The 12,604-nt window shown below is 35.4% G+C and overlaps 1 protein-coding gene across 2 annotated transcripts in view; it reads right to left on the bottom strand.

Annotated features, from left to right (window-relative positions):
- Positions 1-12,604, bottom strand: part of JADE3 (jade family PHD finger 3) — a gene marked incomplete at both ends in the record, with an annotated part of 49,172 nt that overhangs the window by 9,038 nt on the left and 27,530 nt on the right. For both annotated transcript variants that reach the window (XM_080910797.1, XM_080910796.1), the window contains 2 exons: positions 6,327-6,443; positions 9,173-9,340. In XM_080910797.1, the coding sequence (XP_080766923.1) occupies positions 6,327-6,443; positions 9,173-9,340 (285 nt within the window). The remainder of the gene's footprint in view (positions 1-6,326; positions 6,444-9,172; positions 9,341-12,604) is intronic.

Consider the following 12,604-nt stretch of genomic DNA (forward strand, 5'->3'; position numbering starts at 1 on the left):
AAGTTATCATTTGTTATAGTTAAAATGTTACAGCTCTCCTTTTTAAAACGCAGGTGTACACATACATGTTAACACAAGAGATTTTATTTCTAAGAAATTAGGATGATACCAGATGTACTATAAAAAACCTAGATTTAGTTAAATATCTTTAATTATCTGAATTAAAAATTAAGAGTAAATTTTTTTTAAAGTGAAAAGGAAAATGGTGGGATTTTTTTATAGTTAAAGCAAGTACTAATTCTTTTGAAAGCCTGCCATTTGGAGGTTACTGTGCTTAGTATACACATGTTGGAGTCTTGACAATTAAACAGAGAATAAGCTTGGAAATGAATAAATGAACACAATATATATAGTAGGTCTTAGAAATTCAAGATACTCAATAGAAATGAAAACAAAACTTTTGTATGAGTTTCCATACCAGCATTTATTTTGTATGGTTGGCTTTTCTTACCACCAAAATGTATAAACCTCCAATTATAATACCACATTATTTAAAAAATATTTTATGTGAATGTGTCTACATGCTTACTATGTGTATGCATTACCCATAGTAGTCAAAAGAGATGTCAGATTACCTAGAGCTGGAGTTACAGAATTGTGAGCAGCCCTATGTGGTACTGGGAACTGAATCTGGGGCCTCTGCAAGAAACACATTTCCCCAGTTCCTAGAATAATCTTTTCTAAAACTAGATAGTTTTGTGGCAGTTTGTTAGGCATTACTAATCATCATCTATGCACTGATTTTTACTTTGTGCAGTTTATATTTCTGTACTCTGTAAGTTTGATCTGAGAGACACAGTTTTTAACACCCTACTGATTGTTGCTGGAGAGTGTCTTTTATTATCAGTTGTGTAATTATTTCATTTCTCTTGAATGTTTAAATTCTTTTCCCAAGAGAATTTTGTTAACCATTAAAGCAATAGGGGAGATTACATTTTTTTGAGACAAGTCTTTCTACATAACCTGGCTGTCCTGGAACTCAACATTTAGACCAGGCTGGCCTTAAACTTACAGGGAGACCTGCTTCCCTCTTCCTGAGTGCTAGGATCAAGCGGTGTGCCACCATTCCTTGTAGGAGAATTACACTTAACAAATTCAACAGGATAAAAGAATTTCAGAAATGGGCCACAATTCCAAGATTATGTAACACAACTTCACATTTATTTTTTTTTAAAGATTTATTACATATAAGTACACTGTAGCTGTCCTCAGACACACCAGAAGAGGGCATCAGATCTCATTACAGATGGTTGTGAGCCACCATGTGGCTGCTGGGAATTGAACTCAGGACCTCTGGAAAAGCAGAGCCATCTTAACTGCTGAGCCATCTCTCTACCACCTGACATTTATTATTAATTAAATTTCTAAAGTACCTGATTTAGACATATCCTACTTGCAATGAACTGGTTATCTACTCACATACAGGATAAAAGCTGACAATCTCATAAAACAAAACAAAACAAGCTCTCTTTAGCTTTAGGTTGTTCTTTTGGAAACCTTGATTATATTACATGGAAATATGTATCCTTAAAATTTCTACATATTTCATAAACCTTATGAAAATGAGGATGATGCTAAGCTCAAGATGCATTTCTGAGTATTTTTATTATCACTTGGCTAAAAAATTAGACAGATACTTAAAAACTAAAGAGTTAAAGGTATTTTTAGTAACCACTAATAAAATGTCAAAAACATATGTCAGGACAAAATCATAGAATGTAGAGAAATAAATTACCCAAAAAGACAAATATATGGATGGTAATTAGGGATGTCTCTTAGCAAACTTTGCCATAAAACCATCTAAGTTTTAGAAAAGGTTATTCTGTGGTATTTACAATTAGAGATCTGTACACTTTGGGGCTAAAAGGGAAAAGGTGAACCAGGTTTTGGAGCCAAACATTTATTTATTGCTATTATAAAATAAAGCTGTTATGAAAATTCATGTAGAAATTTTAATTTAGATTTATGTTTTCATTTTGTTTGAGTACTGTGTAACAAAGAATTAGCCTGGTCCAAAGAAAGGTTTGGCCCTTTGTCTCTAGTACCTGAGAAATGACAAGCAAGCCTTTGGACTGTTGTGCCTGATAAAAGTTGTCTTTATTTAGATAGTCTATGCTAACTATGTGACTATGGTAGAGGCTTTGGGTTACATAGTATCGCTGACTTCCAGAGGGACCCAAGAATAAGGTCAAGCAAATGGATAGTTAGCCATTTCTATGTGGCGAATCCCCAATATTACCTCTTGCCTCTAAGGCTCTGGTGAGTGGAAAGAGAAATACTAAATGCATGGCTCTAGGGGTAGTGTGGTGGGGGGCATAAGCTGTACATTTCCTTGGATAAGCTGTGGTGCTTAAGAAGGGAGTGGAGGACATGGTGGTCACTGGCCCTGTTCACTGTTATGACACACAAACCCAGTTTTTTTGCAGATTACTATGGAGACTGAAAGCAGAGTAGCCAGGGGAGTGCTTGGCTTTTGGGGCTGATACTTTGTGACTGGTACTTATCCATTAGGTAGGCCCAATCTAGGGGTATCAACTTATTTCTGCAGCTCCCTTCAAGTTATTATTAACTCCTAGGTGGGGTCTGGCAAGCAGAATGATGTGGACAACATATGCTGGATAGGGCCAGTCCTAAAGGAGCAGCAGCATATAGCACCAACTTGTACTGTGAAAAGAAAGGGATTAAGGTAGACCCAGTTACCCCTCTTTTCCAGAACTGGGGCATTCTAATATTAAGACTGGGAAAGAAAGCTGCATCAGTTATATGTCTGGTTTTTAAAAAACAAAACAACTAATTTGTCTTTTTAGTATAGTTTTCAGCTTTTCACAATATTTTTATTTTTATTCATATTCTCACCTTTATCTGATTTTATTTATATATTTATATCTGTATTTTAAAACTGCTTGCTCTTTTCCTTTCCCCAGCTTCATTCTTTCAATTATTTAACTTTATAGCTGCTTCCTTTTTTCCTTTCCCCTGTTCCTCCTTTATTTCATTTATTACTTTTATTCACTTTTTAGTTTAGGTTGGTCTTGATCTTCCAATTTTCCTGCCTCCCCCTCCCATGTGCTAGATTACAGGTGTATACTACTTTTATTAATTTTCTTTTGAGACAGGGTCTTACGATGCAAGAGCTTGTTGGTCTCTAACTTACTAGAACAGATTACATTTTAATTTTTAATTATGTATATATGTATGTCTATATGAGGCTATCTATATACATAGGAGTACAGTATCTGTGGAAGTCAGAAGGTGGCTCTGGATCTCCTGGAACTACAGCTGTGAGCAACCCAATATTCATATGGTGAACCTCTAGTCTTCTGGAAGAGCATTAACTACTATTAACTGCTGATCCATCTCTCTAGGCCTACCATTTTCTTTTCTACAGCTACTGGTGGTAGAGTAGTTTGATTTTTATTATATGTTTATATTTATTTGTTTTGATGTTATGATGATTAATCACCAATGTCAACTAACAGGATTTAGAATCGCTGTGAAAACATTTCTATTCTATGATTCTATGAGATTATTTCTAGAAAGATCTTTAAAAATATTTGTTATATTATATATAATATATAAATTATATATGTATGCACATTATCTGCCTTCACACATACTCAGAAGATGAAATCAGATTCCATTACCATGTGGTTGTTAGAAATTGAACTCTGGAACAGCAGCCAGTGCTCTTAACTGTGGAGCCATCTGTCCAGCCCCTCTAGAAAGATTTAACTGAGCAAGGAAGGCTGACTAAATTTGGGTAGCCTCATCCTCACTGGTTAGGGCCTCAGAATGAATTAAAAAGGAGAAATATAGGTGGGCACTCATCTTACTTTCTGTTTTCTGATTGAAGATACAATATAGCCTGCTGCCTTATTCTCCTAACATGCTTTCCCTACTAACAGGTAGACTGTATCTTTAAATTTTGAACTCAATTAAACTTTTACTTCCTCAAGTTGCTTTTTTTCAGGTATTTTGTTACAGGAATGCATAAAAAGTAACTAACGTATGTGTTGCTATTATAGCATTGTCTTCTTCTGATTGGTATTGTGGTTAGGCTCTCAGAAGACTGCTCACTAAAAAGACCTCAATACAAACCGAGAATCTACCCTAACAGACATACCAGGAAATATAAAAATCGGAAAGAAGCAAGGCAACATGAACAGACAGTATCTACCTGGGAAACCCAGGGCCTTATAAATGTGTCCTTAGCAACTGTGTGAATATATCCATTTGGTTGTCTCTAATCCTTAACAAATTTTTAACAAACAGATGGTGTCCAGTTTGGTTAAAATTTGGTCAGAGAATATGAACTGGTGGTACAATTGCCTCAGTCTTTCAACTTGTTAGAGCTTACAGATGCATGATATCATGCCCAGATTTGCAGCCATTCTTTTTCTAGATAGGGTTTCACTATGTAGACTTGGCCAAACCTCAAGATTTAGGTAGAATTCCTACATACATGCAAGCGCACACACACATTTATACACAAATCATATGTGTTCAAAATGAAATTTGTTGTTTACTCATCCAAATCTATTCTGTGTATAGGTTTTCCATTGGCATTCATCTAGAATCCCACCTCTTTGCTACTTTCTCAAGGCCACATTTAATGGATTACCATAATAAACTTTTAATTGCTTTTCTTATTTCTAACATTGCATCCTTAGTATATTCTGAATTAAGGCGTCACAGTGGGTTCTTCTTTGGTGATAGGATCTTACTATATAGTCTAAGCTGGCTCAGAACATATGATCTTCTTGCCTTTACCTCATGTGTGGTGGGGTTACAGACCTGTGCCATTTGGGTTTATTAGTTAACCAATTGCTACAGAAATTTAAAAACTTGTTGCTACAGAAATTTAAAAACTTGTATAATAGATTGCAATAATAAGTTTTCATATACTTATCTTCCAACTTCAATGAGTACATGGTGGATCTTGTTTACCTTTAACCCCTACAGTGCCCTGTCTTCTGTATTATTTTTTTCCATAGGGTGATTTCTAAAGTAATGTATTAGCCCACTCCTCCGATTTAAAAAAAAAAAAAAAAAAGAAAACAACTACCAATGGCTCCATTCGTGTGAGTGTGTGGTGTATGGACAGACACAATGGCTCTTTCCTAAACTTAGTGAAAAAAATAAAAGATATTATAATGGCTCTGGAAGGCTTTATGAGGAGATGACAAACTATGTGGCACTAACCAAATGTAGACACTCAACTGTTTCTACATTTTTTGATGGCTAGAAAACCAAAACTGGGGCCTTTAATATGTTAGTAAAAATTACATGAAATTCAAATTTTAAAGTGTATAAGCACTGGTATACAGGTGATTAGAACACAGCCACATTTAGTTGTTTAAATATTGTCTATGGTTGCCTTTGCAATGCAAAGCTAGTGTTGAGCACATGTGACAAAAAACTACATGGTCCACAAAGCCTAACAAACATATTTATCATCTTGTTATTTATAGAACAAATTTACCAGCCCTTGCCCTCCATTCTTTCTTGTTGACCAGGAACACTCCTACCTCATGGCCTTTTCAATGGCTGTTCCCTCTGTATGAAATACTTTTATTCTAAATATCTATATAGCTTTTGCTCTTGCACTGGAGTCTTTGTTCAAATGTCTCCTTCCACTTAAATGTTAGCTCATACTCCCTGCCTCACACTTCTCAACTTTCTACTGTCCTCTACATTTTTCTTTGCCACAGCACTTATCTTCTAACATTTTAGTTAACATATATTGTGTATTGTTTACTTTCACAAACTAAGAAATAAGCTCCATGGTTCAAAGTTCTTTGTTATTTCATTGGTAGACCCAAACCTTAGTATACAATTAAGCACGCACACCCTTGTTGAATAAATTAAATCCCTTATACTCAAGCTTGGGATAGAGATATATGTTCTACTATCTATGTAGTAGAACATATGCTTAGCATACTTGAGATCTTCAAATTATGCCCTAGCACCACAAAAAAACACAAAAGGCACAATGGTCTTAATAGTAAGATTTGTTGGTTTAACTGGCAGTCAGCATGCAAATTGATCCATTCTTGTGTTCTTGTACAAAGCTCTAGTGCAAGTGGATCAAGGACCTCCACATAAAACCAGGTACATTGAAACTATTAAAAGAGAAAGTGGAGAAGAGCTTAGAACACACAGGCAGAGGGGGAAATTTCCTGAACATGCTCTGTGGAGTGGCAGCATCCTGCACATGAATGGGGTAGCCTCTTAAGTGATTTCTGAGTTAACAGGACACTCTTACTAGGAGCATGAGTCAGGTTGGCTTGGTTTTAGTTCACTCCACCACTTCTCAGGGTACTTACCTGGATACAAGCCCCTGTCTTCAACTTGCACAGGTTACAAACTAAGGCCCATCGGCTAGGTGGAATGTGGGAGATTTTTGTGACAGGCTCCATTCTCTCGGGACAAGCGATACTGACCTACAAATAAAACATCATCATAAGGCAGAAGCACCATGGCATGTCGAAAGCACTTTTCACAAACTATAAAGGATGTTATATGAAACTGAGAACATTAAAATGATGAGGCAAGCCATATCTTCCAAGGTTAGTACAGAACTAAGAATAAACAAAAGATATTTCTTTCCACTGCTCAGTCCTTCATTTCTAGTAATGTAAGCAATTCATATCTATGATGAAAGTGCAGGAGTGTAGACTAGGTAGGTATGGTTACCTAAAAGAATCAAGATATATTCATCTTTACTTAGAAGAAAGCTATTTAGGAAAGGAAATAAAGTTCAGAAATTCTAGAATCTGTTAGAGATAGTATCATATGTCTTGCTATTTCAACTAAAGATAAAGAAAGGCAGTGACAGATCTTTATATTTGGTTTACAAAGCAGCATAATATTGTTGTAAAGTAACAGCAAATTTATGTAATGAAGGGACTGCAGCATGTACTTAGAAAGGATGAGGATGATACTTCTAAACCCCAAATCTTTAGGACTATGTAACTATTATCATCTTACCCTACTCTCTCAGCCAAAGTAGCTTCAAAGTGAAATTAAGTCTTTGGGAATGCTGAAAGGAAAAGGACACTTTAAAGATGGAAAAATTTCCATATGGAAATAAAGGGTCATGTAACTACTAGTAAAAATAAGTTGTTTCCTTTTAACAATGTTATGCATGTACAAATGTTGTGCCTGTGTGTATGTCTGTGTGCCACATGCATGCATGCAGTATCTACAAAGGCCAGAAGAAGGCATTAGATTCTCTGAAACTGGAGTAACAGATGGCTGTAAGTTACCATGTGGGTGCTAGGACTGGAACCTACGTCTAGTAGCCAGTGTTCTTAACCCCTGGAAAATCTTTCTAGCACAGAAACAAACAGGTTTTAAAAAGCAATAACTATCAAAAAGGTATAATTCATTTACTACAAGTTCTGTCCAGATCACTAAAGAGAGATCTTTAATAAGCCAAAATATACTGGAAATCAAGAATTGAGAAGCCCTTAAGAGAATGTTAATTAAACATGAAGATTTTACTTATTTTTGTTTACTTTTTGAGATAGGGTCTATGTAGAACAGGATGGCCCTTTACTCATGATCTTCTTAGTCCAGTCTTCTGAGTGCTGGGATTATAGGTGATTTACTTTTGTGTATGTGGTGGTTGGGATTAAGCCCAGGCTTTGTACATGTTAAGCAAATAATGTCTGAGTTATGTTCTGTGGTTCTTGTTTTTTGTCTGTTTGAGATAAGGTCCCACTATGACTTAAGCTAGCCTTGAGATTGCTATGTGGCACAGGCTAGCTTGAACTTTTGATTATCCTGCCTTTTCATCCAAAGATGCCTGGTTTCAACCTTTTTTAATTTTAATTTTTTGATACTGGAGCGCTGCCTTCTTCATAATAGACAAATACTCCACCTCAAACTATTGGTTTGTTTGTTTGTTTACAGAATCTAGCTACGTAGGCTGGTTTTGAGCTCACTACACATCTCTAAGATGGCTTCCAGATCTCAGTCCTCCTGCCTCAGCCTCCCAATCATAGGGATTAGAGGAATGTCAGTTTAGAAGCCATGTTTTAATTGAACAAAAGCCACTAGGGAAATATCTGCAACTAAAGGATAGGTTGATAACAAGGAATAAATTCTGAATAAAATCTTTAGGTAAGCGTTGAGTTTAAGTACTCAAGAGTTTATAAAGTGAAGGACAACTAGGTATAGTGGTACTTAATAACAGAATTTGGGAGGCAGAGGCAGGTGGATTTTTGGGAGTTCCAGGGCAGCTAGTCAGTAATAGAGTAAAATCTGTCTTTAAAAAAGAAAAAAAAAATTAGTTGAGGAAAACCACCACAGCCAGCAACAGTGATTACTTACTTTATTTTTTAACAGCCTAAAATTAAGAGACCCAAAGCAGAATAAATAAATAAATAAATAAATATCCATATAATGATGAAGTATTAAGCAATGTAAATTAATGAACTACTGATACATACTACAACATAGAGTTTTAGCCAGGTAACAAATACTTACTCTAAAATTTCCATATATATGAAGCTTAAAAACAGATAAAATTTATCCATAGTGATAGGAATTAAAATGGCTTACTCTCAGGAATTAGGGACCCTTCCAGAATGTTATTTATATATTTCTGTGGTATTTCAAGTCTTATTCTGATTTGTGGCTACAGGTATTTTAAGTTAAACTTTACTTGTAAAAGTGTTTTTTCTCTTACCCTTATCTTTTTAAAAAAGTAGTTTATTTTAAAAATAATTTTTAAATATTTATTTTAAAATTATGCATATAAACGTATGGGTGTGTGCATGTATGTGTATAGATAGGTGCCTCTGGAGGCCAGAGACCATCAATTTCCTGGGAGACAGAGTTACAGGTAGTTAGTTGTGAGCTGTTTGACATGGTGCAGGGAACTAAACTTGGATCTTGTGTAATAGCTACGAATAGCTAAGCTACCTCCAGCCCCACACCCTGATCTTTTATGCCTCTCCTCTCATACAATTTTATCAAATACCACTGAAAATAATCACCCACAAATACAGAAGTCTGGGCTAACAGGTACAGTTGGTATCCAAGAAGACCGAAGGTAGCACAGAAATCTCTGAAATGCATTTTCATTTCCAGTCTGAGTCTGTCTAAACATCACAGGAAGGAGGGTAGCCTGGAGTAAATAGGCCCAGATTGGATGGTTACTCACTTCTGGAATCCACAGGGCACAGCTGACATGAGCCCATTTAGTCCCTGTCCTGGTGGTCTTCATGGCTCCACCTTTCTTAGGACATAAAACACACTGAGGATAAATGCCCACAACACAGGAGCGGCACAGCCAACTGCCTTCTGGAATCTTGAGGATGCCGTAGCAAGCCTGTAGGTAGGCACACACAGAGAGGAACAAATTCATATACAGGATTTAGTAATTTTTGAATGCTAAAAACCAAGCTTATAGCATTATCTAAACTAAGATTAGCATGCATTCCTATAAGAAATAACTTTAACAATGACAGAAAAGAACTAGGAGGTAATACACATCAAGATTAGTCCAACAACTATCTGAGAGTTGGATTACAGATATTTTAAAAGGTTATTGAAATAATCCTTTTCCTGTATTTTAAACTGTCTTCAGTGTTTATATAACAGGTCATTCAAGCAATAATGGAATAATTTCAACACATGTACTACTGTGATAAAAAGTGAAATAAGCTAATGTTTATAAAGAGCCTAGTAGTACCTGGTGGCTAAAAATATTCAGCAAATTATAGAAATTATTTGCTTGGGGGTTGAACAAAAGGAAGACTTGTGAATTGAATTACAATAATCTATAATGAGTTCTAGGAGCCGTTTCAATTCTTCATTGAATGATACTGGAAAATAAATGATAACTCAGAGATGGAAGATTACTTAGGAATTATTCTAGACTTCCTCCATCTTCAGTTTTGTTTAAGTTTGTATAAGTTTTCATCTCCTTATACCTTTCTTCTTACTCCCATCAGAGTTAAACACATGAGATCTAATTTGTATAGGAAGGGCTTCTTGGTTTTCTACATAACTGTCCACTTTAGTTCTCATGTCCATGTGTCTTGCTATATGTGTTAATGAGAACACATTATTAGTAATTTGACTCAAGAACCTAAACTAGACTTCCACCTAGGCTAAACTTCAACTAGGCTGCTCTCATATCAGCAGGGCATCATTTTATAAAGTTCCTATTTTTGAAACCCTCTTTCTCTAAGATCTAAAATGTTGCAAGGTAATGAATGATAAAACAATTTGGGAAGGCAGGAATGGGTGTGTGGGAGGGGGAGCATTCTCATAGAAGCAGGGGGATGAAGGATGGGATAGGGGGATTCCAGAGGGGAAACTGGGAAAGGGGATAACATTTGAAATGTAAATAAATAAAATATCCAACAAAAACCAAACAAAGTAAATTCCTTCTCAAATTAGAGCCAGTTTAAGGTTAGTGCTTGGTTCTAATAATGCTGTTGCTCATTCTACAGAGCACAAAATAATTTACAGAGGGAGCCCCTTTATAGAAATAGTTGTCATAAGATCATAAAAGCTTTTATGCCATAGGGATATAACTTTGTATGGATCATAAATGATGAAGGTTGGGACTTCTGTTGAGAAAATAGCATGGATGTGTAAGACATTTTAAGCATAATTTCAGGATGCCAGACTTAGTGTTGTGTCAACAATATTCATGACTGATACAAAAACTATGAGTATGTACAATTAGCCAAATTCAATCCAATATCAATCTAAGTATTCAATATCTGTACAAAGAAGTTAACTACAGATATACACACTAAAAGGATTTGGGATGATTTTAACTTTCACATAGTTTTAAAGAAAAAAAAAAGGTGTATAAGGTTAAAATTTAAAGTCTAGTGATACAAACTTCTAAAGTACGATGTATAGTGGTCACTGAAGAACAATGAACACGATGTGGTGTAGTAAAAAGGTATTATATTTAATTATATTTAATCAATCCAGATGCCGATGTCACTATTCTTTCAGAGAGCAAACAAATATTCTAAATTATTATTTAAATGACTTTACAGTCAACAGAGGGAGCTCTAACCTAAGTAGTTATTTATGATCTAAATTACATATACTATATAAGAATTTCAATATTTTATTCATGTTTCCCAGATTTTTTTTAATGAGACAGATATGTACATCCCAGATTGGTCCTTCAAACTCACAAATTTCCTGCCTCAAGTGTACTGCCACGCCCAGCTTAGAAGAGACTCTTTTAATGAAATTTCATATTGTAACAGTTTGCAAGGCCCAGTCAAATGCTACTGCCAATGTGTGAGAGGGTCATCATTTATAGTGACCTGGTATATTTCTTTTAAAAAATGCCATAATTTGGGGGTAGGGATTATTATGTTAATGTTAGGTCAAAGAACCTGAAAATAATTCTTTAATATTTTCCCCTAATTGTAGAAGACAAACATAGAAAATATATAAAGATGACTTCTGTCTTATTTATTTTAAACCTACCATAGATTCAACCATCATTTAAAACCTCTTTAATAAGAAACATTAAGAAGTTCAAAACTATTCATTTCTTAGGAAAGTTATTATATAAGCCCAATGGGACCATGGACAATATCATGTTAGTATTTCTACAAAAATATGAGTATTTGAATAAAATAAGTAAATAAACAACCTCATATTAGCTAAGTTCTGACATTGTTTCCAAATCAATTCTGGTTCAGAATTTCTGATAAAAGGAAAATCATCAGAAATTTTTAATTTTGGAATTAACTGTATGAAAGGACTTATGGGTGTGTATTATTTGATACTTTACATTCATAGTTAAGTCATAAAAGATTTTTGTTTCTACTGAAAACATATTACAATGCCAATAATCAATACAATGAAGACAAAATTTCCAAATTCACTATTTTAAAGATATAGCTAAATGAAGAAAAATGAGAAATTGGTATGGTGGTTTGAATGTATCAAATGTGCAGGTTGGTCTTTATGTGGGTCCCTGAACAATTGTAGTGGGGGCCATCTTTGACTGGAACTCTTGCCTTTGGATCCCTTTCCCCTAGTTGGGATGCCTTGTCTAGCCTCAGTGCAAGAGGATGCACTTAGTCCTGCTGGGATTTGATATGCCAGGTTGTATTGGTATGGTGGGGGGGGGGGCTGCAGGAGAAGGGACAGGACTAGGGAAATAAAAGTGGGAGGGTGGGACTGGGAGGAGGGAAGGGAGGGGTTTAAATAATTAAATAAATAAATACATTGAATAAATAAATAAATGAATAAAAATAAAGGATAAAAGGATTAGAAGGTGTTGGCCTTGTTGGAGGAAGCATGTCACTGGGGTGGGATTTAAGGTTTCAAAAGCCCATGTTAAGCCTGTGTGTGTGTGTGTGTGTGTGTGTGTGTGTGTGTGTGTGTGTGTGTGTATCTGTCTGTCTGTCTACAGATCAGGATACCACTCAGCTACTGTTCAAATGCCTGCCTGCAATGCCACCATGCTCCTTGACATAATGGTAATAAGAATAAACCTTTGAAATTGCGAGCAATCAATGCTTTCTTTCATAAGACACGTGAATATGGTGTCTCTTCACAACAATAGAACAATGATTAAGGTAACTGGTGGAAAATTTTTTGA

This window comes from Micromys minutus, assembly GCF_963924665.1.
Source record: "Micromys minutus genome assembly, chromosome: X".
Lineage (NCBI taxonomy): Eukaryota > Metazoa > Chordata > Mammalia > Rodentia > Muridae > Micromys > Micromys minutus.